This window comes from Daphnia pulicaria, chromosome 6 (genome assembly GCF_021234035.1).
Source record: "Daphnia pulicaria isolate SC F1-1A chromosome 6, SC_F0-13Bv2, whole genome shotgun sequence".
NCBI classification, from domain to species: Eukaryota; Metazoa; Arthropoda; class Branchiopoda; order Diplostraca; family Daphniidae; genus Daphnia; species Daphnia pulicaria.
The window spans coordinates 1,815,170-1,838,963 of NC_060918.1; the positions used below are offsets into that span (position 1 = coordinate 1,815,170).

At 37.4% G+C, this 23,794-nt stretch overlaps 5 protein-coding genes and 5 long non-coding RNA genes across 15 annotated transcripts; 6 read left to right on the plus strand and 4 right to left on the minus strand.

Moving 5' to 3' along the window:
* The first annotated feature begins 159 nt into the window (after positions 1 to 159).
* On the plus strand, positions 160 to 2,056 carry LOC124343705 (dynein axonemal assembly factor 10-like). Its single transcript, XM_046797148.1, has 7 exons — positions 160 to 427; positions 501 to 601; positions 662 to 894; positions 956 to 1,071; positions 1,144 to 1,278; positions 1,338 to 1,435; positions 1,498 to 2,056. Exons 1-7 carry the CDS (start codon positions 254 to 256, stop codon positions 1,703 to 1,705), a joined length of 1,065 nt encoding a protein of 354 aa, XP_046653104.1. The 5' UTR covers positions 160 to 253; the 3' UTR covers positions 1,706 to 2,056.
* Positions 2,057 to 2,351: 295 nt separating this feature from the next.
* On the plus strand, positions 2,352 to 4,122 carry LOC124343720. 2 transcript variants are annotated; one of them, XM_046797172.1, is made up of 7 exons: positions 2,352 to 2,462; positions 2,563 to 2,706; positions 2,797 to 2,916; positions 2,978 to 3,061; positions 3,160 to 3,301; positions 3,358 to 3,666; positions 3,741 to 4,122. In XM_046797172.1, the coding sequence occupies exons 2-7, from the start codon at positions 2,575 to 2,577 to the stop codon at positions 3,932 to 3,934; spliced, it is 981 nt and encodes a 326-aa protein (XP_046653128.1). In that variant the 5' UTR covers positions 2,352 to 2,462; positions 2,563 to 2,574; the 3' UTR covers positions 3,935 to 4,122. The 2 variants fall into 2 exon arrangements, with proteins under 2 accessions (XP_046653128.1, XP_046653129.1); XM_046797173.1 differs by having other exon boundaries at positions 2,409 to 2,706; positions 2,797 to 2,904.
* Positions 4,123 to 5,068: 946 nt separating this feature from the next.
* LOC124343834 lies at positions 5,069 to 7,097 on the plus strand. Of its 3 annotated transcripts, XR_006919310.1 has the most exons (7): positions 5,069 to 5,220; positions 5,340 to 5,464; positions 5,862 to 6,022; positions 6,246 to 6,414; positions 6,699 to 6,740; positions 6,807 to 6,891; positions 6,959 to 7,097. It is a non-coding gene; the product is annotated as an uncharacterized LOC124343834 (long non-coding RNA). The 3 variants fall into 3 exon arrangements; XR_006919308.1 differs by lacking the exon at positions 6,699 to 6,740 and having other exon boundaries at positions 6,959 to 7,095; XR_006919309.1 differs by lacking the exons at positions 6,246 to 6,414; positions 6,699 to 6,740 and having other exon boundaries at positions 6,959 to 7,095.
* On the minus strand, positions 7,072 to 7,689 carry LOC124343878. Its single transcript, XR_006919394.1, has 3 exons — positions 7,434 to 7,689; positions 7,251 to 7,340; positions 7,072 to 7,184 (listed from the first exon to the last, which is right to left on the minus strand). It is a non-coding gene; the product is annotated as an uncharacterized LOC124343878 (long non-coding RNA).
* A 406-nt stretch (positions 7,690 to 8,095) lies between these two features.
* Positions 8,096 to 8,861, plus strand: LOC124343856. 3 transcript variants are annotated; one of them, XR_006919362.1, is made up of 3 exons: positions 8,096 to 8,272; positions 8,335 to 8,529; positions 8,756 to 8,861. It is a non-coding gene; the product is annotated as an uncharacterized LOC124343856 (long non-coding RNA). The 3 variants fall into 3 exon arrangements; XR_006919361.1 differs by having other exon boundaries at positions 8,346 to 8,529; XR_006919360.1 differs by lacking the exon at positions 8,096 to 8,272 and having other exon boundaries at positions 8,279 to 8,529.
* A 107-nt stretch (positions 8,862 to 8,968) lies between these two features.
* Positions 8,969 to 9,700, plus strand: LOC124343868. The gene is made up of 3 exons (XR_006919381.1): positions 8,969 to 9,306; positions 9,368 to 9,544; positions 9,621 to 9,700. It is a non-coding gene; the product is annotated as an uncharacterized LOC124343868 (long non-coding RNA).
* Positions 9,701 to 10,638: 938 nt separating this feature from the next.
* Positions 10,639 to 11,517, minus strand: LOC124343801. Its single transcript, XM_046797285.1, has 5 exons — positions 11,484 to 11,517; positions 11,345 to 11,423; positions 11,137 to 11,285; positions 10,966 to 11,082; positions 10,639 to 10,861 (listed from the first exon to the last, which is right to left on the minus strand). The coding sequence occupies exons 2-5, from the start codon at positions 11,393 to 11,395 to the stop codon at positions 10,681 to 10,683; spliced, it is 498 nt and encodes a 165-aa protein (XP_046653241.1). The 5' UTR covers positions 11,396 to 11,423; positions 11,484 to 11,517; the 3' UTR covers positions 10,639 to 10,680.
* Positions 11,518 to 13,436: 1,919 nt separating this feature from the next.
* On the plus strand, positions 13,437 to 15,370 carry LOC124344457 (myosin-9-like). Its single transcript, XM_046798008.1, has 4 exons — positions 13,437 to 13,448; positions 13,522 to 14,807; positions 14,850 to 15,291; positions 15,356 to 15,370. Exons 1-4 carry the CDS (start codon positions 13,437 to 13,439, stop codon positions 15,368 to 15,370), a joined length of 1,755 nt encoding a protein of 584 aa, XP_046653964.1.
* Positions 15,371 to 15,410: 40 nt separating this feature from the next.
* On the minus strand, positions 15,411 to 16,174 carry LOC124343866. The gene is made up of 4 exons (XR_006919378.1): positions 16,130 to 16,174; positions 15,963 to 16,053; positions 15,683 to 15,784; positions 15,411 to 15,586 (listed from the first exon to the last, which is right to left on the minus strand). It is a non-coding gene; the product is annotated as an uncharacterized LOC124343866 (long non-coding RNA).
* A 3,317-nt stretch (positions 16,175 to 19,491) lies between these two features.
* On the minus strand, positions 19,492 to 23,102 carry LOC124343659 (inositol polyphosphate 5-phosphatase E-like). Its single transcript, XM_046797074.1, has 8 exons — positions 22,395 to 23,102; positions 22,172 to 22,292; positions 21,506 to 21,728; positions 21,197 to 21,415; positions 20,907 to 21,089; positions 20,725 to 20,833; positions 20,514 to 20,654; positions 19,492 to 20,442 (listed from the first exon to the last, which is right to left on the minus strand). Exons 1-8 carry the CDS (start codon positions 22,721 to 22,723, stop codon positions 20,319 to 20,321), a joined length of 1,449 nt encoding a protein of 482 aa, XP_046653030.1. The 5' UTR covers positions 22,724 to 23,102; the 3' UTR covers positions 19,492 to 20,318.
* Between the last annotated feature and the right edge of the window lie 692 nt (positions 23,103 to 23,794).

Here is a 23,794-nt window from a genome sequence, read left to right on the forward strand (position 1 = left end):
AATAACTTTATTAAATATAAAAAAATTCAATTGGAAACAAATTGAAACTAAAAAATATAATTTTTTGTACAATTATATTTTTTATATTTGAATATTTTTGTGGTTTCATTTAAAGTTTTGTCATTCAAAAATATAATTTGACAACCTTTATTGTCATGGTTACGAAAATGTTGACAGTCAATCAAACTGTAGTCGGCTTTTTGGTTTGTTATTGTTGAATAGCAGTGCTTTGTAGAATTTATAACTTATAAAAATGACAAATTCCCGAATCCTTATTTTGAACGAGAAATCGGTGAATTTTACCCTGTTTTGTGTCAAATGGGTGCCATGCAGTGCTCGACTAGTCGTTTTAGGCTCCCACCCAAAAGGAACGGGAGTCTGGCAAATATATAGTCTGTCTAAAGGAGAACTTGAGCTTATTACCGAAGTATTATGCCTTTTGTCTCTTCTAAATTTTGAAAGAATTTAAGTCTATTTAACAGTTGGATATTTCTTTTTAGGTTGAGAAACCACTTGCTATCAAATGTGGGACATTTGCAGCATCATCTTTTGAAAACAGACACTTGGCCACTGGAGACTTTAGTGGGAATTTGAATTTGTGGTGAGTTTAAAGATCAGTGGTTTTAATATTTTCCTCTACTTAAAGTTTCCTTCATTCTAGGGACTTGGAGAAACCAAACTCAGCAGTATATTCAGCCATTGCACATACTTCAATAATCAATGATATTGATGGGGTTGGGGGGATAAATGTTGGAAAAGGAGCAGCTGAATTGGCTACTTGCAGTAGAGATGGTTGTGTTAAGATTTGGGATGCACGTCAAAAAGACCGTCCAGTCGCTATTCTTGAACCAGAAGAAGGTCAAACGCGACACGACTGTTGGACCGTAGCCTTTGGTAAGGACCAGTTGTATAATAATGCCCAAAATTTGACATGAATACTAATAAAATTTAATAGGAGGTGCTTACAGTAGTTCAGAGAGACTTTTAGCAGCTGGATTCGACAATGGTGACCTCAAAATCTTTGACTTGAAGACAATGAAAGTTCAATGGGAAACTAATGTTGGAAATGGCGTAATAAAATTTGACTCCTTACATATTACTTGTTTTCCCCCTATATTAAAGTTTAGCTTTTATTTTAAACAGATATGCAGTATCGAATTTGACCGCAAGGACATCGAGCAGAATAAGCTGACTGTCTGCACTTTAGATTCGCGTATTTTTGTGTTTGATTTAACCACAAAACATCCCACTAAAGGTTATGCCTTTGTCCGACAAAAAGTAATTTTTTTAGAAACACATTTAAAAATAATGTTTGTAGTATTAAGAATTTTGTTTAGGCACACAAGTCAACAGTTTGGAGCGGTAACCACTTGACTCAGAATCGAGATGTTTTAATGACTACTGGTGGGAATGGATCATTGTGCTTATGGCAATAGTAATAGATTGAAATAATGTAAATAGCGCATGAGTACTCACTAATAATTCTTTCATGATCAGTGAATATCCAGCTAAAAGAAGCGCTAAAGCAACCGACGGGACTCTTGAGGGTGTTGCTGGTAACTTGAAAATGATTCATGAAATTGGAGTAGCTGAGCAACCAATAACGTCCTTCAACTGGAACGCCGATAAACTCGGATTGGCTGCTAGTACCAGCTTCGACCAGACGTTGAGAATCCTTGCAGTTACTAAACTTAACTGCCTTTGATATGCTCAAAAACTCTTATTTATAGATAATTAGCACTGTGTATTTCACACTTTGCAGTGATCTGGAATTCAGTTCCGTTCGGAACTTCTGTGTCATTGGTTCGAAAATCTCTTAATCATTTCCAACCATTCGTAATCTAAATTCTACCATTGAACATGGATTGACCATGGCCACTATCATTTTCTTTTTTTTTTTTTTTTTTTTTTGCGATGATTCAGTCGTAGTCGTAACTTAGTGATCAGGTTTCTGACCTTTTTTCTAATTGTGTTTTGTTCTGTTTATGAGTTTGAAATATGGTATGGTTATTTTTCTGCCAAAAATTATTTGCAATAAAATCTGGAAATGTGGAAATGTCAAACACTATCTTTTGCCAACAAAACCATTAGCAAAGTTACTATTTAATTGTCCATCGCATTTAATTTTTTAGAGCCTTCTTTACGGAGGTTAACTTTACAGACGTTCTTGTTATATTTAATATTCCCATTGATATAACTGCTACATTGATTCCTTTTACGGCAAAATGAGCTGTATAAGATAGATAGTGAATCTTGAAAGTTTCCGATGAGTCACAGATTCACTTGCTTAGAAATTAGCTTCACCACTCTCTGCGGAAAATCGGAAAACTCTGGAAAAACCGAAAAGGACGGATCACAAAATCCTTTTATCGAAAAGCTGGCAGCGCTGTCGCTGACCAATTCTATTATTGACAGTTTGTTTTGACGTGGATATTCGGTGTGCTGACGTTTTCTACTGCTTTGTGTGTGGTCCAGCTTTTTTGTTTTGTACAATTTAATTCATTGCGGTAGAATCTCTTCATTGCTAATCTCTTATAAATTTACTTTACCTGATTGACATAGTTGTTAATATACATGGAGGAAACGGAAACTGTCATCGATATCATTGATATTAGTCGTGAGCTCTATGACCTTAAGAACAAGTATGAACGATTGAAAGAAGGCCACCGGAAATTACTGATTGTTAACCAAAATTTAGAAGAAAAGGTATTTAAACTTGTTTATACAAATTTCATTTATCAAACAACTGTAGCAGCAAAACACTAATTTGCTTTTTTATTTATATTCAATTTGAAGCTTCTTCAAAATATCAATAAATATGAAACAGAAAAGTTCTCAATGGTCCATACTATTTCATCACTCAACCACCAATTAGAAGAATTCCAGAGAATTAATAAAAAATTGGTAACTGAAAATGTAAGTTTGATTAGTAACTTTTTCATTATTTTACAAATCTTACCATTATTTAATTATATAGGAAAGGTTTAAACTAGACATCTCTGTTGCCATCCAATTGCTCCATTGCAAGCCATCAAGCTTTTCTGAATGCAAACTTGAAAATGTATGTGAAAAGAAAAGAGTCAGATTCTTTTCATTTGCAACTTTAAATCTTAAAGTTACAAAAATCACTAATCTATCCACTAATCTATCCTATTATAGCTTCCACAAGAGTTTCAAGATAAAGCAAAGTTTCATATGCAACAAGAGTTTCTCCCAAGATATAAACCAGAGAAGAAAGGAAAAGTTATTCGGGTCCCAATTTCTGCTTTCCCTTCAACAACTGTGATATACTCAATACCTGGTATGTCAAAGTAAGCTAAATAAAGTAAATTGATCTAATAAGTAATTTTTTGTAAGATGATAACGACGATGATGGTGGGGATATTAACACAAATACTACTGTGCCTGTCGAGACTATGGCTAAAGTGCTGAATGAAAGACAATTAGAGCTTTATGATCAATCAATCAATGGATCCAGCTTACAGTTAAATTGTAATAATGGTCTCCATTCATCTCACTCCATGTCATTCATGGATAATGGGTTGCAATATGTAGACCATGGAACACAAACGTATCCTAACTTCATCGGGGAACGAGAAAAGACGAGAAACACTTGCATATTTTGTCAAGGAGAACCGTCGACAAATCGACCTGAATCAATTAAAAGTATAACTCAGATTCATTTTAAAAATAAAAAAGCAATAAGTTGCCATTCATTAAAAAATTCAATGGATTTCTAGGTCAGTCTAACTTACCTTTAGGAGACCCTAAAGTGTTCGTGTATACAGAATCAGAGATCAGTCCGGTAACCGTGCGGAGCACCAGCAATAGTTCTAAGAAAAATGCTGCTAATACTCACAGGCGCAAAGTTCTGGCCAACAGCAGTAGTGTAAGCCCAAGCTACAGCAGGTCGTCTATGGAAACGGACATATAGTCAACGGACAATTTTGCACAAAATCAGTCGAGCTCTCCAGCAGTAATTGATTAATTGCTACATTTTATTTATGAAGACTGCTTGTAGTCGACTTCTTTTTATTAAATCATCACTTGAGTGATGAAAAACTAATAATAATTTATGAGCTTGATACTTGCAAAGTGATGGAATAAAAAATGTTAATTTACCGTTCGGAGTTCGGACGAATTAAAATAAAATCATTGGAAGAAAAAAATGTGTAAAATGAGTCAGAAAAATGTATCATTAATTTTATCGATATCAGGTTTTGTTTCTAGTAAAAATAGCGCGACGTCAGGAAGCGCAATGGGAAAAGAGAAGAGAGAAAAGAGGTTTCAACTTTCAAGCTTAATTAGATCGATGGTACTCGTAACAAAGAGTTAATGCAGGGGTATGGAGAGGTGGTTCCCAATGACAGTGTTAAATTTCCAATAAGGGGATTCGACGGGAAGCTACTTTTTTACTAGCCGTTTGTATGTAGCTGAATAGGGAGGTTGTTGTGAGTCAGCGCCATCTAGGCGGACAGTCCACTACCACTACAACCTTTTAGTAAAATGAACGGACGACCGGGAAATTTAACACTGTCATTGGGAACCACCTCTATTGTTTATTGTTTGGGTATTTGCACTGTTGGCGTGCTTGTCGAGTGGAGGTGACGAGGTGTTAGACTCTTTTATAGACTAAAGTTAAGTTTTAGTAAGTTTAGATGAGAACGATATATGTTTTACCAATACTGCAATGCTGTAATATAATTCTGTTAATTTAAACTAATTCTCCTTTGATCATTTTTCAGCTGTCAAATTAGTCAGTTTCAGCTTCCTGGCACATCCTTGTAAAAATGTATCGGCAGTTGTTGTGTGGTAACTTTTTGGTTATGACTGATGATAACTTTTCCACCAACAAAGCTCACTTTTTAATTTTTCAATAATTCCTTTTTTATCTATTTTATCTACTAAATCTATTTCACGGAGATGACGAATATTATTTTATTTTTCATCCTACTCGTCCGTGGATGCTATGAGCTGTCACTAGGTGGCTAAATATTTCAGTCTGTTACTCTGTTTAGGGATTTAACTATTCAGCCCTAGTGCGTTGGTAATTTGAGAGGGAAGTAGCCAAGTAGGGGGTAGGTCATCAAATTGTCGAGATCAGCAGACGTATTCCATGTGAATGTGACATCTCTATTCCATCGAGACGTTGTCCGAGAAAGTTATCTCAGCGATTGGCTCATGGCGGGACAATTTTTTGTCTGATTTTTATCGTCAATGGTAATTCCTGTCTTATTCTTGAAGGTTGTTGAATTTAAATTCTGTGTGTGCCGTTAATTAACCGGTTACATGTTTAAGGACTTTGTTTCTTAACTGAGTTTTTATTTTTCTATTAACAGCCTGGGTGAAGTCTGAGCTTCTTCATTGCATTACGTGCACGTGATTGCTGACTTGTCATGAAGAGCAGAAGAGGGTCTCCACTATTTTGCAAGAAAATCGAGATGAAAAGAGGAAATTTGAAAAGGTAATTAATTACTACCAAGCTAAATTGAGAAGGCAATCAAGTAGCATTATTAGAATTTTGTTCTTGATTTTGAAGACAAGTGACATGTTATTTCAGGCTTCCATTTAAGACAGCTTTGTGAAAAGCTTTTTGTTATGTAATGAATCACAACAGACAGGGTTAGAATTTTGCTTAAATTCAAGTCTACATATGTGTGCTACATTTCTTGCTTTTTGTTAAGAATTAACTTGGGTTGTACATTTAACTCTTAATATAGATATGACAAATATGTTCTGTTGTGATACAAAAGTCAGCTTGTGAAGAGATGAAAATTTTTTTATCAAGTAGAACATTCCTTTGTTTTTCTTTTAATATTTGAAATTATCATTGTTTTATCAATTTTCTTTTTGTTTTGTAGGGTTTCTTGTTCAGTTTGAACTGTTAATAGTGTTTGGTGTGCAGTGGTTTTGCAGTCATTCAGTCGAGATGCCCTGAGATGGATGATCAACTGCTGAGAATCCCTCACATCATCATCTCTATGGAGACGCTGTCCGAAAAGGTTTACCTTGGCCATTAAAGGTAACCTTCTCTCTTCACATTTTAAGTCTGAAAATGGTAATTAGGTCTACTGCCTTTTTTTCTTAAGGTTAATAAATTTAAATATCTGTGTATATGGGGATCGCATGGCTATTAACTTGTACCCGCATGGTTATAATTTCTAATAGTTCTTAATCTAATGGTTAAATTTCTAATCATTCTTTAATGGTTATTCTTCTTTAATCTAATTGTTTAATTTCTACAGTCATGAGGTCTGCTGTACACTTCCCCCAAAATGTCGTCTCTTGGTTCATGTTGCACGTTTCATCACAGAAGTACTTCAGAATAGTAAAAGCAATAATGTTGATTAACTTTGAAATCTGAAGACTTGAACAACATTGTAATGGAAATAGGAAATCAGAAATAGCAATAATGTAAGTAATCAAGTGTTAGCATTTTGCTCTAATTTTTTCCACTTGTGTGTGCTACCTATGCTTGTGTTTGGTTTAAATGACTTTAAACATTAAGTTTTTGATTCAAATGACATGGCAACTACATCCTGCTTATGAGTAAGACGGCTTTTATGAATAGATCTTAATCCGATGGTCGAGATTTGTCCCTTTTTTTGGTAAAACAGAAATTGAAATTCATTCCATTCTTGATTAGCTTAAATGAAATTGCCATGATGTGATCTTAGGCCATCTTTATATTTCTCTAGTTAAATAATGGAAATCTCGAGTTTAGAAGCCTTTACTGTCGAGTATTTGAACCATTTATATTACAATTGTAAGAAACCTTCATTTTTTGTTCTACTTTGAAAATTTAGGTTTCCATGGTCAGCTTGATGTTTGAACAGTTTTGTTATGGCTGTTTGGTGTGCAGTGATTCTCCAGGAGAGATGTGTCAAAAAGGTGCTTGTACAGACTTGCATGCAATGGAATTGAATTATATTTAATTGATATATTTTTTTTTTTGTAGTAGTCATGTTGGTAGAGTTTTTTCCAGGGACAAAGAGCCCTATGTTGGCCAACAACATTTTAAATTAACTAGACTGCAACAAAGAAAGTTCAGTGACATGAAAAATAAACTTACACACAAAACCACCAATCAGTTATTCAAGGTTCTCTAGAAGATGGAATGAGAGATTGGTCCATTCTAGGTGATCTTGCAAGTGCAATAAAATCAGCTGATAATTATGATGAATCTTAATAAAAGATGAGAACAATATATGTCTCAGCAATACTGTACTAAAGCTAGTGTTGGTTGTTACCTCTGTCATTTGGATGAAATATTCAGTAGAATACTAGGATTTATAACACAATAGTTGACACTAAGCTGCATGTCCCTTACACATTTTTTCCTGGAAATTAATGAGAAATATTTAAGTTATTAAACACATAAACGGAAAAGAACACATTTCCAACAAATTGCACACGAAATCTATCCAATTTACATAAGAATTCCTTTGTAATTGTCGAAGAAAATAGCTGTAGCTGAACTGTTGAGTGTTGACAACGAGCCGTCACCATAAGCAATATCAATACAAAATTCTTTCACGCCATCTATTTGACACGTCCAAAACTCACTATCTAAAGGACCGACCTTAGATAGTAAAAAAAGTCACAAAAATAATCAAAAAGACCATTTCTGTTTGCATAAGTTGGCATGAAGTCTTTAGAATTGTACAGAGAAAAAAGCTCACTTGCTAGTTTTATGCAAATTTTCCGGAAGTATACCGGAAGTAAGCGATAGCGCCTCAACCATTGAGCTGCCGACCAAATAAACCAAATATTCGTGATCAACGTGAAATTTGGGGTCGATTAGATGTATTTTAAACGAAATCCAGAATTTAGTCAAAATCGAGAATTTTCCTGAACTATAGTTCAGGAAAATTCTCAAAGCCGGAAGTACGAAAACGTACAAAAAAAAACATGAACTTTACCACAAATTTGACGAGGATCACGAATATTTGGTTATTTTTTGCGTCGAATGAATATTTACTGAACTACTAACTGAAATGAGAAAACCAGAAGTAGAAAAAAAAACACATTAATAAAAATCTAACAAGTGAGCTTTGTTGCTGAAACAGAAACTGACAGTAATCACCCAAAATTTTTTGAAGTAGCAATGAGAAAGTTCTTCAGAGATGTGCAAAGTAAGCGTATTTAAACTGAATGGAAAATTATCAAAAGCTATGCTGTCTAGCGTCAGAAAGAAGAAACGTTCAACAGTAACATGAAAACAATGTCCGATCTAGCTCGTTGACATTCGCCAAAGAACTGGCAAACAAAGGTAACAAATAACTTTGATAGGCTACTCACGTAATATTCTCCATGCAAAATTTCATCAAAAAGTCACTACGTAGCATCACACATCACAAAAGACGAAATCCCCAAGGTGATATTGAACGCCACTTCAACTTCTACAGTCTACACTGAGGAGAAGGCACTTAATATGTTCATGTTGTCTGCAAGTGATTCCAGACGTTTCAGCATGGGCAACAGTGCTGGACAGTGGATTGCTGAAAGGGAAAACACCCAGTTGGTAAGGTAAACCTTCCAGGCTGCCAGTTATTCAGAATGTGTTTCTATTCATTGTGGACACTACTAGGCTACGTACTACAACACAACAGCAAACATTAAGTCAATCACAAATGATGGTGAAGATGAAAAATTTCACCTGTATCAACCTTTAATCTGTAATCATATTCACCCTGTACTTTATGTAATTCTGCACTTTACCTTAATTGCAATAAATCTTTCTTTTTTTCTGTAGGTTTTGATGGCCATTTATAATTGGAGAGCAGCATTGGAATGCAACAGCTTGTCTGGCTTCCTCTGGTCCTAAGTTACACCAAATAAAACACATCAAAAGTTACTTACTAAAATCTAAACAAATTAAGATTAGGATTTTTAGGTAAGTTATTGGACCGTTTTTAATTAATAGATAACAAAACATATAGCTAATGGTTCTTGTTGCTTTCTGACTTAATGTTTCAACTTAAATTTCAGCTAAAGTTTTTGTGCGACCTAGGTGCTTGTGAGTTGTGAAATAGAAAACAAAGGTATCCAATCCAATAATGCAAGCTGTGTCATCCAAAGCAAAATAGTTTCTACTGTCATTTAATGTTTATGATAATATTTCGGGTTCACTACCCTTTCAAATTGTTGTAAATCTTCAAGATATTGATGCCTTCCCCAGATCCAATTCTTTGCTGCTTTCTCTTCTCTTTTGCAGATAAGATCAAAATAATGCTGCCACTCAAGAGATTGTGGTGACCACCACTTAGTTCTAATTTAGGACAAATTAACATTGATAGATTTGAGGTATTGCTTGCTGTTGCTTTATATCGTTTGAAATTTATGTCTCAATATTCTCGCCTTTCAGGGCGAGATTCTCACCACCGTTATAGTTGTTCGGAAACTGACAGCATTAACCAACGCTCACCGGTGGGCACACTGGGATAATTAGGAGGATGAGGAGGGCTCTGATGCGACTATACATGTACTTCCGCTGCGACACACCTGCGCACCCACACCTCACTCACCACTGGATTCTGCCCAGGTTAAAATAGATTTTTATGTTGAAAGAGTTACAAAGTCTGCAAAGCTAACAAAAAAACTGTGTATTTGTGTCATAGGGAAAGCTGCTGGAGTAATCTGGTGTTCAAGCTCATTTTATTCATTTCGTGCCAGCTAGTGAAAGCCGAAATTTTTTTTTTCAAAAACAAAAGCCTGGACTTAGCAGAAATAATAGGTGTGTGGACTTTTAATTGAATTTTTAGAGAAATATTGTTTGTTGCATTTTGAATTTTAATGATAGAAAACAATTTATAAAAAGGAAAGAGTTTAAAAATTATTGAAATTTAAAACATGAGTTTGAATTTTTATTTATGTACTTTGCAAGATCAATTATTTGTAAGTTTACATAGCACTCAGAAATATTTTCTCACATCATACAATTATCAGCAGGAGGAAAGGTACTGAAGGAGGAAATAGAAACATGCACTTGTGATTTAGCAATCAAACTTGTATTTCAGCAATCTTTCAACATATCCATAGAAAATCTTCAGAACTTCGGTGTACAGGTCGGAGCAGCGTAAGCAGTGGTGACATAAGTCGTGAAAATTGCAATAAATATGAACCTCAATTTGGTAGTAGTTTGGAGCAGGGTAATACTTAAATTCGTCGATGCAGCAAACTAGGCAGCGCACGTAGTTGTGTAATAGGCGGCTTCTTCGGTGTAGTACTTGGGAGTTGCGGTGTTGTAGCTAGGTGTAGCGTAGGTCGGTGGTGTAGTAAGCTGGAGCATCAGTGTAGTATTGCTGTTCAACGTAGCACGAAAGAGCAGCTTTTGTGTTGCAAGTCGGGACTGCGTAATACTTGGCCGCCTCAGTTGTGGTTGTGTAGATCGGGGCAGAGAAATACTTTGCTGCTTCGGTGTAGTACTCAATCGTCTTGGTGGAATAATCAGCGGGAGCCTCGGTGTAGCAGCTGGGAACAGAGTAGTATTTAGGAAAATCGGTGCAATAAGTAGCTGAGAACAGAGTAATACTTAGGAGCCTCGGTGTAGTAGGATGAGGCAGCATGCATAGTCATGCTCCGTCACCTTGGTGGTGTAGTAACTCAGGGCAGTAATACTTCAGGGCGTCAGGGTAGTGGCTCGGGGCAGCATAAGTTGTGGTATAAAACTCCGGTGCTTTAGTGGTGTAGTACTTGGAGACCTCGGTGCAGTAACTGGTCGTTTCGTAAGTTGCTTTTGGGTAGTAAGGCGGCTGCGTTGCGGTTTGGTATCCGCCATACCAAGAAGACATCGGTACACCAGTGGTCGACCCAGCCATCAACGATACAACACACAACAGCAGCACGACGCCATAGTTTACTAGACAATTAATAAATTTAAACATAAATATTACATGATAACAGGCATACATAAAGGCAAAGTAGGATTGATACCAATCTCTATGTAAAAGACAGAATATTTACCCATGGATGCGAACTGGCAATACGGTGAAGATGGCAGATGTTGACAGACAGTGCGCAGCAGTTGTTGCCGTGTCGGAGATGCTCCCTCGACTGATTTTCCTTGGCCTTTTCTCTCTCCTTTTATACGATTTTTTTATCACCCTCACCTCTTAACCCTTGCGGCTATTGTACCTGCTTGAAAATGATGAAACACGTTTCGTCCTCACCCAACCTCTACACCACTGCATGACACGTTTTACGTAATGATCTCCGTGACCTTCGAATGTGAAGGACAGGCGGACTGCCCTTTCCTTTTGCAGGTTGACGTTGCTGGGATGGGTCTGCAACAACCAATATCAAAATGAATACCAAATGGTTATGTAACACATCTCGTTCTCACCCAACCTCTACACCGCTGCATGACAAGTTTTACGTGCCTTTCCTTCCGCATGTTTACGTTGCTGGGGATTGGAATGGGTCTACAACAACAAATATAAAAATTAATACCGAATGATTATGGCTTAAAACTCACTTATTACCAATTGAAATTAACAATGGCTCCTAAAATTTTCAGAAAGGTTTTCTACCTAATTAGACTACATCTTGAATTATTACCACAGTAATAAAAAGAAACATTGGTTGAAATAATTACCTTGCAAATAGAAATTCCTTGGTTTTGGATGGTGTTGGAAGTGGAAGACAGCTTTCAAATTTGCAATATGGATTGGGCCATTTTATCTGGTCACAAGCACTCTGCTAATCAGTGCCCACGAAAACTTCAAAAGTTGCCTGAAAATATTTAGTCAAGAATGCAAGATCAATAGATCATTAGCTAAATGTTATATTATCTATTTATTAAATAGAGTTTAACCGTTGAAAGTTTAGCCAAGCTACCTTTAAATCAAGGCCAATAAAATCGATGTGCAACAGGCGCAATTTCTTTAAAAAATCACATTCACTAATCTTGTTAAGATCTAGTCAAATTCTCTTAGCGAGCCTCTAATATATTTAGCGTTCAACTAAAGATTATACAAAGCAATACAAACCGGTACGAGTCATAGTACGGGTAATGCTGTAACATATTAGCTTAATGATAAATTTTTTATGAATAAAATGCAATTTGTGTTAAAATCTCGAATAAAGCAAATGCGTAGCTCCGAGTTCGACCTGACAAATCACGAAATGAAACCTGAATGTCCATGATTAAAATTATCACGCCACTTCACAGCACACCTTCTTACCATTATTGATGCTGTTTTCTTCCAATTGGTTAGCGACCGCGATTGACAGATTGGATGTTTCTCACCAAATCTTTTAAATCAGACCGTATTTTTTAAAAAGAAAAGATAAATACCATATCACCTTCTTATTTATTTCCACCAGTTGACATCTATTTCTGTGACGGTGTGACCCCATATTCTCATGGGTATTTTTTCCCCCTGAAACCCATTAATGATTTAGTTCGTGGTATCAGTTGACCCGAATAAATTTCTCTTGTACCTCTTATTAATGACTAGATCAACATATTCACATAAGTAATTCTGTGAAGTGTTTCTGACGAAACGTGCAGCAGGTATTCAGATAGCAAGAGTCATTTAAGCAAAATGTAAAGCAGTTTCATGCTACATAAGAGGATGGGAAATGCCAAGTAAAAATACGATATTAACTATGTAACAAGTAAATTAACAAACAAATGATTCAGATTCACAATGTGTGTCTGTGTCTGTCTGTGTCTGTCTGTACTTGTCTGTACTTGTCTGTACTTCATGCAAGGAGTTTCATGACAGAAGACTGGAAATTTGACAGCCATCTAGTGTCAAAATTCACAACTATTTTTTGTGCTAGAATTACACCGGAAGCAAATGAACATTAAATTCGCAGAAATCGGAAATATACAACAAAAATTAAGTAATTTCGTGAATTTCTTGTTTGAATAATGAGTGAAAAATTTTTCTGAATTGAAATATGCAAATAATTTCGAAATTGGAAATCTGTAAATATAAATATACGCAAAAACGCGGTAAACTGCATACATGCTAATCAAAGATGACAGAGCAGAATCTATAAAGAACCCACGAAAACACCACATAAGGTACTGTTGAACAAATCAACTAAAACCCAAACTTCAGCAACAAAATGTTTACTTCTGTAAGGCGCTTTTTTGGGGACTTGAAAAGGCGCGCTTACTTCGAAGAGCGGTTCAAACATTTAGGCCGAACTAGTTTATTTGCTACATAGCACAGAATACAAACTGAGAGAGAGAGAGAGAGAGAGAGAGAGTTTAACTTACAACTGTTGAGGACGAGTGAGATGACTAGTCTACTTATGAAGGGTGCGACGGGAGTTTATATACAGACTCCCGCGCGGCAATTTGGGAAGGGTTGCGGGTATCGATAATTAACGTAGTTCCAATCGCGGGACAAAACGATCCTGTATTGGAAGAAGTCATTTACGCGGGGACAACATGATCGTGGCTGTCAAAAGGGGACAACATGATCGTGGCTGTCAAAAGGGGGAGAGCGAGAAGGGGGCGGGGTTACAGACGATACATATTAAACAGTATGCACTCTTGGTCAGCGCTGGGCAGCGCATTACACTTCACTCGCTGTGTTCACTGTTGGCATATTTTTACTTTACGGATGGGCGTTGATTATCGATTTATTTCAAAGTGTGTTTTTAACTGACAAAACTACCAAACATGTCACACCAAAAGAAACCAAAATCGAAAACGCTAAAACAGAAAACGAGGAAAATATTCGACTTTTAGTTTTACAGCAAGCTAACACAAAACTGACGGAACTAAAAGCGAACACAGATCTACAAAACTCTATCCTCGACAAAAACAAATCCGCTTTAGTGGATGCGACTAACCTCGCTAAAACGGAAAAAGAAGTTAAGAGCAAACTTTTGGATGCAACGCAAACCGAGTTGACGAGCTTGAAAGCGCACTTGAACAATCAAAAATCCAGTATCGAACTCGAAAAATCTGCTTTGACGGATGCAGTTAAAGCTGCTCAAACGGAAACGGAAGACAAGAATCGACTTTGGGAACAGGCAAACACCGAATTGATGAACCAGAAAGCGCAATATGATCAGTTAAAATCCAACTTCGATGAAGAAAAATCAGCTTTAGTGGATGAGATTAACCTCGCTAAAACGGAAAAAGAAAAAAATAGCAAACTTTTGGATGCAACGCAAACTCAGTTGATGAGCTTAGAAGACAAGAATCGACTTTTGGAACAGGCAAAAACTGAATTGATGAACCAGAAAGTGCAATATGATCAGCTAAAATCCAACTTCGATGAAGAAAAATCAGCTTTAGTGGATGAGATTAACCTCGCTAAAACGGAAAAAGAAAAAAATAGCAAACTTTTGGATGAAACGCAAACTCAGTTGATGAGCTTAAAAGCGCACTTCAATAATCAAAAATCCACTATCGAACTCGAAAAATCTGCATTGACGGATGCAGTTAAAGCTGCTCAAACGGAAACGGAAGACAAGAATCGACTTTTGGAACAGGCAAACACCGAATTGATGAACCAGAAAGCGCAATATGATCAGCTCAAATCCAACTTCGATGAAGAAAAATCAGCTTTAGTGGATGAGATTAACCTCGCTAAAACGGAAAAAGAAGTTAAAAGCAAACTTTTGGATGCAACGCAAACCGAGTTGACGAGCTTAAAAGCGCACTTCGATAATCAAAAATCCACTATCGAACTCGAAAAATCTGCATTGACGGATGCAGTTAAAGCTGCTCAAACGGAAACGGAAGAGAAGAATCGACTTTTGGAACAGGCAAACACCGAATTGATGAACCAGAAAGCGCAATATGATCAGCTAAAATCCAACTTCGATGAAGAAAAATCAGCTTTAGTGGATGCGATTAACCTTGCTGAAACGGAAAAAGAAAAAAATAGCAAACTTTTGGATAAAACGCAAACCGAGTTCACGAGCTTAAAAGCGCACTTCAATAATCAAAAATCCACTCTCGAACTCGAAAAATCTGCATTGACGGATGCAGTTAAAGCTGCTCAAACGGAAACGGAAGAGAAGAATCGACTTTTGGAACAGGCAAAAACTGAATTGATGAACCAGAAAGTGCAATATGATCAGCTAAAATCCAACTTCGATGAAGAAAAATCAGCTTTAGTGGATGAGATTAACCTCGCTAAAACGGAAAAAGAAAAAAATAGCAAACTTTTGGATGAAACGCAAACTCAGTTGATGAGCTTAAAAGCGCACTTCAATAATCAAAAATCCACTCTCGAACTCGAAAAATCTGCATTGATGGATGCAGTTAAAGCTGCTCAAACGGAAACGGAAGACAAGAATCGACTTTTGGAACAGGCAAAAACTGAATTGATGAACCAGAAAGCGCAATATGATCAGCTAAAATCCAACTTCGATGAAGAAAAATCCGCTTTAGTCTCGTGCAAAGAAGATATCAAAACTTTGACGCAAGAGCATCACAATCAAAAGGAACTGCTATTGAAATTGACCGATGAGAAAAATGAAGTGGTACATTCTGCAGCCAATGCCCGACTACAAGCTGAAGCGCTTGCCACTGAACAAGCTGCAGCACTGACAGAAGCTCTGAAGACATTACAACAAGCTGTAAGACATGCGAAAGAGGAAGCTCCATCTGATTTGTCAAAACCGGAAGAAAAAGAAGATCCGGTTGGAATTAATGAAACTCTAGAGGAATGGCTTGTCAAACATGGAGTGTTAACTAGAGTACCTCCAAAGACTTGGATCCAATTACTGGAGCACTCTGGGTTTTTGATAGAAGAAAAGGCTTCGCATCTCCGAGAAAAAGCTGACAGTCTCTTCCATGATGATCCTAAAGCAGACGACAACACAAACAACCAAAATTAAAACACATTTCTAAACAATCGTAACATGAAGAGGCTAATTTAAAATGTTTTTGGTCTGCATACTTTCCTCTTCAATCGTTTAAGCATTTACTGTATTCTTTGCATGTTTGAATAAAATTTTTCGTAACTACTCGATTAACTTACTCGATTTATTTCCATCCGTATTCCAGGCAAGAAAACTCATGAAACTTTCTTTGACCATATCGTTTTCTTTCTTGGCGTCAAACCACTTTACCTGTTGCCAAAATTAGTTTTGTATAATGAAACATCAGAATACACTTGCTGTAATGGTCTAAACGAAAATCATTTACCAAATAAGGATAATTCTCCGGTTGAACTTCTCGTGGCTCAAGATAGACAATGAAGGCAATCTCTCCATTCAAGGCCATATCATGTAATCTATGATTCTGGCCAAGATTCCGAACTTAGACTGCACATCAGACACCAACTTAGACTGCAGCTCAGACACCAACCAACCTTGGAAAAACCTACGAAACAAGGTGAAATGTAATTAAAGGAAAATAAAATATTGTAGACTATACACATGAGCACTTGACTTAAAAATTGACACTTTCCAATAATGGTTTCTACAGTCAAAATTTTCTCAGAATTCCTGTTAATAAGACTTGACAGACTCTCACAGGGAAACACTGAAATTCAATACCACAATGAATTCCAGAAAAAAAAACTACTTTTCATTCCCACTTTTCCCAGAATTCCAGAACAAACTACTCCCAAAAAATTTCCAAAAATAAGAACCTACTTTCACCCAAGATGTCTCGATACATTAGAGCTACTGTTCCAACAGAAAAGGGTTGGGGCACTTTCTTCTTCACCACTCCAACTAAAAAATAACAATTTGATGCAGTCAGGAACCTGGAAAGAATAAAAAGGAAATTATTATTAGCACTTTCATATTAATTAACCCCATGACAAACCATTTAATTATTTATGATAACTACATTTAACATTAATATTAATTTTAAAGGAAAAGTACTTCATTTTATACACATTAAACATATTTAACCCAACTTTACATAAAATTACTGGAAAATACGTTGAAGCAGTTAAGGAAATAATTTGAATGGGGAAAGCTAAAATTCTGTCACCACGCCCACGACCACAAAATTAACGTTATTGAAAACTTAATTCCACAAGTGGGAATTTCAAAATTTTTTATAAACACTAAGCCAATTGGAACTTCAATGTAAAATTTTCAATTTAATTTAAAATTTCAATTCTTATCTTAAGAGACAAATACTCTTTGTACACCAGCCACTATCAGGCATAAACAGAAGAAAAGGGAGAATAAACCAGACAACAGAATAAATTCGTTAAGCAGTATGACAATTCTCTACTAGATATCATGAATGGCAGCCGGTTCGACAAAAACCATTTCGGCAAATCCTACAAACCCAGTCGATTCGGCAAAATTGCATGTTTATTATGTATTAATGAATTCGACAGTATTAACGTCAGCAATCTACCCCCCTTGTTGGGTGACTTCTAAAGGAACTCTATGCCGCATAATAAATTTTAAAAATAAATACAATTACCTTTTAAAAGCACCATGTTATTTGAAATGTGAAATCTTGATGGGGTGCGACAATTTGGGAGTTTCCACTGTCTTGCGAATACGCAATCGGGGAAAACATATGGCGACCTTCCTGCTTTGGTCGCCATTTCTTCTCAGAGGGCCATGCGCAGAGGGTTCGAATTTACAAAGCGAATTCCCTCAACGATTAGAAGTGAAATGTCCGGAAAAACGAGACATTCTTCTTCATCTTGAAAGGTTCAAAAGGTAGATCCAAGCTGGCAAATTATTCCTGGGCCATGGTGGAAATCTTGAACCACATCGGGCATCAATTGTGTTTCATCACCTTTGTGTTTCCAGATCTATCAGAAGAATAAAATGCTCATTAATATGGATTCAAAAAGAAATTTTAAACAATTTTCTATTACCTGATGCTTTAGTCCTTTAATATAATAGAGGCAGGGAGAATGGAGATTAAAACGGGCTTGGTAGTGGAGAACCTGTGTGGTAAGTAACCTTTTCCGACGTCTGGTTCTTATTGAGATCAAGTAGAATGTTATTGTGATGGTTGACATACGTCTGGTGCCGGCCTTCCATGATTTTGATTTGGTGGGGGGTACCACTGCTTTCTATATGACTCCACCAGAACCATTATTAGTCAATCAACAAGACCACAATAACGCCAGTCTTATTAGAGCCTATGGGATAAGTTCCGTTAGCTGTTGGTATACAGGTAGTTGGAGATTTTTCTGGCTCTACCTTGGGTTCAGATTCTTCTTCTTCGTTCTGAACGTTGACGACCGTTTGAAAGGAATCGCTGGCAAATTCTAGATAGGATTTATAATTACTTTAATTTTAACGAGTTATTGGCGTCTTTTATGACAATTACTAGGTAGTTTAATTGTATTAGACCTTCATCAACTGAATTGTGGGGTCCACCTGCCTCAACATTTCTTAGCTCAGATTGGATTATGCTGTTAACAAAAGGGTGTTTTCAAATTCGTCATGACCCAAAACTTCAAATGTTGTTGTTACTACATAAAATATACACACTATTAGGAATTGTCAAAGTCTTACTTAATAATCTTTTTTTGCCTGTGTTGTATCTGCCTCGCTGGATTCTTCATAACCAGAGATGACTTCAACGTCACAATGACTTTAGTGGTCACAATGTACTTGAATGGTTTTGACTGGTTACTGCCACATTTGAATTAGTGGTGGTAACTTAAGCCAGAAGAAGACACAAAACAAATCTTTTTGTAGCACTCACTCGTTTTTCAGCATGAAGAGATTGCACATCCAAAGCAAATGAAACAAAGCACACCTTATGTCTTGTAATGATGTGATCCAGGAATTCTGGGACCTTCACTTGTTTGCTTTGTTAGAACAACATCTAGGGGGAAGGAGCAGCTGTTGGTAACACTACAACGATTGTCGATTGGGCAATCGAGAAACAAAACAAAAGTGAGAGTACGGTTATTATATTGCCAAATGCTCACTGTGATAAATAATTGAATGACTAAAACGTTTAGCAACACTATGCTGAGTTGGCAGCTTCACAGTTAACAGTCTGTGATGAAGCAGCGAGAGTACGAACGTGAAGGCAAGTCGAGAACGCCGGACGCGAACAACGTGAGTTTTGATTTTTTGCAATTTTATGCTGCAGACGAACTTCCGTGAGAATGGAAAGCGGTGTTGCCAATTTGACTATTGAAATGAATTATGAACGTTATCTAACGCTGCCATCTAGCGAACGAAATTCACGTTGGAAATAGGAAATAAAAAAACAGTCAGTAGAAAGAGAATGAATTCCAATGTATTTTGGCCAAGAATAATCCTATCATCCGTTTCGGTGTGAAAATGAATGACGCATTAAATAGTTCCATGGACAGAAATAGTTCGCAATCCTTTGCACTTCCAACCTAATTCCCGGATCACGGGAATCTTTTTCTGTCCGTTTTCAGTGCTGTTATACGTGTATATATCCTTACAGTTTACTAAAACAATTAATGGAATGCCCTTTGAAATCCGTTGATTTGATTTAAACTTAAGTACTTAACTATGTTAAATACAGTAAAGAATCTAATTTACTTGAAGAGACCTAGATATACGTAACAGCCATATGTAACAGGCTATTCGTGTATTTCCATGTTCTGTGTGTATTTCCGTTCGAATTTCTAATTGACATGTAGCCGATGAGAAATTACATTTGGCAAATTGAACTGTCCACACTTGCTTAACAATATGCGTTTAATGAGACTCAACATAAACATAAAACGCAGACAATACAAGTGCAATCTACGGTGCGACTGAACGATTTTGCTAATTATTAAGTATCGATTCATAAGGTTGTAAGTTTCGTATACACAAGTTTAGACTGAACTCTTTGTTACTGATACAATACCGTGCGCGAATTATTTTATCTGTGCATTAGGTAAGTCATTCTTAATCAATCAACATTGGACCTGGGATTCAAAATTTGGCTTTTTTTGTGGCATGGATAACTTGATCAGTTTATCTTAGACTACGATATGGATGAAATGGGGCACATTAAGACAGGCAATATCGGACCGCATCAATCCATTTCTGAATGGAATGAGTCGAATCGTCGAAAAGAAATGGAATTCGGGCATTTTTATATGGCTTTCGATTTTGACCCGTGGCCAGTGAACTTATATAATATCATTTAGTAATATTGTGATGACAGCAAATAACAAGGCAGTAACTGGGTGAGAGTTTCTGTGCTTTGCGGCCTAGTATACGTCTTTGCCATCATGCAGTCTTCCAATATCTAATTGATATCATATGTTTACGATGAAATTACGAAAATTGGTTTTAAAATAGGAAATGGGGATTTTTAAATACCAAGCCTCTTTGGAAATGGCGTTGAATTAATACGAAATAATATAAGTGCATTTTATAAATATTAAATTCTATGGGAGTTGAATTTCTCTGAAATATACCGTTCACTGTAAACTACAAGATGCGGAATTGCTTAGTGAAAGCTTGTTAGGATCCCAGGCTTGTAGACGACGTTTCATCCCCTCCAAGTAAACAGGCCGATTAAACGTTCCGGCTGATAGAGGAATCCTGTTAATTAAAGGGAAATGAAATTTAACGAGCTTGTATAGTTTATCCAGTTTTTTTAAAGGGTTGTATACGTTTCTCTTCCAGGTTTGATAGGCACTTGAAAGGCAGCCCAAACGGGGAAGTGATCGGAGCATTTCAATTGCTTTGCCACATCGTAATGATCGCAGCGCACACTGATGCCTTTGCGCTCTTTCCAGAGGATTCGATCGGTACTAAATATAGATAATGAAGCAAAATGGTATACGTTAAAATCATTTCAATCAAATCAAAAATTAAAATTACTAAGATGGAACTCGTTGCTTGGCTTCGTCGAAATTTTCGGTTCCAGGAATGTATTTGTAAGTTGGAGCGAAAGTGATTTCGGCTTCGCTGAAAGTCCTTAGTATCCGATCTAAATGAAAACAAAACATTTTCTTTGCTATAAAAATTTGTGCACATAAAATGATGAATAATTGTTCCCCTACTGTTGGCAAGACTGAGCTTTAGTTGATCGGCCTCTAAGAGCTTTGATAGTTCCGGCCGAAAGTCGACCGGTGAAATTTCTCCCCAAGTTTTCGAGACGAAGTCGAGGACTTCTTCCCGAGATTTATTGATGCGGAAGTTCAAATCTCCGCAGAGAAATACGTAATCATAATTGCTGGTCACGTCTGATGGGGAAAAAAAATAAAATAAAGAAATGCAGCATCCAGCGTTATTATTATATAACGGGAAGCAAATTGATGGATCAATAATAAAACGTGAGGTTCTCTCTTGCCTCGTTGCTTCTTCCGGATTGGTAACTCTTTTGGCAAATCCAAGGAAAATAATATCTTTTTGAGATCACGCTCACGTTCGGCAAACTTCTCGGCGTGAGCCGGTAAGTGGCAATTCACAAAGAGCAGCGATGTGCCAAAGATACTAAAACCAACAGCCACGCCTCCTTTCGTCCGGAATGCGCTGCCCGCTCGCGTGCTGTGCGAATCCGATTCCGGAACTTGGTGTTTCATCATTTTTAAAAGAAGAGAAACGTTACATTAGTTTAGACAAGAAAAATCAATACGAATTTTGACATTATGTAACCAACCTGAGCAAACCCAAATTAGATCTCTGCGCAGAAACACGGCCAGATGGATGGTGCCCAGCTCGACGGAATGGAAGAGAACGTGACCCGGTCCGAGTGTCTCCTGAAGTCCGACTTCCCATTCGTCTCTTTCGCCATTAGTTTCTTGCGTACCGATGACAACGACGTCGGGCAGACTTTGAAGTGGAGTTGGAAGCAAAAGGTCCTCCAACGTGGACGGTGGTGTCTAGACATGGTCCAGGAAAAAATGGGCTTCTTTTATAAACTATTCATAGAGCTCTGATGCGCTAAAATACGGGCCATATGGTGCAGTCAATCAATATATAGAAAAATCAATGAAAAAAGCTCCGTCAGCATACGCGGTGAATTAATTCATCGACAAACATTTTGAGGAGATTCAAGTGGAATGCGCTTTGTTCCCACTTGACTGCTCAATATAATGAATAATGTTGACCTATGCGCATATTCGTCCGTGTTTTACGATGACTGCGCTTGATGGCATTATGCAAAAACAAAAACGGTTTTTTAAATACTCAATCGAGCCAAATCATATTCAAGAGCACGTCCCCCACAAAATGTCAAATATTGACGTTCAAACAGCTATAGCTAGAGCTACGCACAAAAGACTTTTAAGTTAATATATTGTCCATTTAAAAAATATTGACAAACCTTTCCGTTCATGTTCCATGTTCCGATGAAGACTTTGAGCTTGCCATCCGGCAAAGTTCGCTTCAGTTCAGAGTTGCCCAGAAGTGATTGGAAAGGTCCCACGCTCCCGTGCAAGTAGCTCCTTAAAAATCCCGACCAATAAATCACAGTCAAGGATCAATGAAACAACAAAACATCGACTGACATCTCGATGTGTCAATCTATCGTTTGGTGTAGTACAAACCTCTGTCTCGCTAGTTGGACGGAAAGGGCTTCGTGATTTTCCTCTTTACACGAATTGCAAACTGAATTAGATGTGGTTTCGGTCGCGGTACTATGATCCGGTTTGAATAATTCGTCGTCGTCGAGACTCTCCCTACTGCCTGACAGCTGTAAAGCGTCGACCACAGAAGAGAGAGCCTCCTGCAAACAGCTGACTGAACCGCGGTTCGAAGAGCTGAAACTGCTGCGACGGCTACCCGTCCGACTACTTTCACCAGTCACATGGTGGTGGTAACTATCGATAGAACGGACTCGTTCAATTGCGTCATTGTGGCATTGTTGTTGCGCCATTTCTGCTTAATGCCCGTTTAATTTGAAAATAAGAACAGGAAAACAATCACTAGCAATCAAAACTAATCGAAAACGCTTGTCACGATATCCTGACGTCAATCGATTGTTAGTGGCACGAGAAAAGAGATAACCCGCGGGTTTGTCAGAGCTGGTCGTGAATCCAGGCACATCCGTCCATCCCGAAAACACGAAGACGAGAGGAGAGACGAATACAAAAGGGCACGCGAAAACAAGTCATGTGCAGTAGTACTACAGTATAGACCGCCACCACACACGATATGACTGCCAACGCTGCCAGCTGGAACACTGACTGATGGCCTTCTATAAAACTCTACACCAGCGGCGCTAGCTGCGCCGCCGCGCTCCACTTTCTTTCCCAACAGTCAACGGCCATGCAATGCAACTACTACACAGTCAAATGTGCGTAGCCATGGTTGCGGCCGCGTCGTCGTCAACAACACACAAGCGCCTATATTAAGATGAGGGAGAGAGATGCAGGGCCCGCTATTCATTTATTTACGTAATACGACTAGTGGATGAGAACGTGACCTGAGTAATTCATTCTATTAAACGGGATGGAGATGGACGTTTTTTAAAAACATTTGATTATATTTCTTAATTCCTGGAAAATGAGGAAATTTTTTATTTGGACTCTGACACGATCAGAGGAATTCCTAATCAAAGAAATCGATTTTTCAATGTCCGGGTAAATGTGCGCAATCCGGAATAAATAGGTCTGCACTGTATTTTATTCCGAGGAAGTGTAGTATTACGATATAGTCATCCGTCCCACCAGCAAATTGAATTTGGATAGTCACGTGACCTTTATTTCTTTTTTGTCGCTAACCATTATCTTTGCATGTCCTTTTCTAAATTGGATTACTGGCGGAATTTCTCTCCGTGTATGTACACATATAAGCCTTGAAATAAGATGGACAATGGGTGTCTCATTCGGCAGTCGTATGGCATCGTGTAAAAAGCGGAGATAAACTGGACGTATATAAAGATCGGCTCCGTTTCCGGCCAGTTCTCGCACTTCTCCATTCGATGCTCTAGCGCTCACTCACGGCA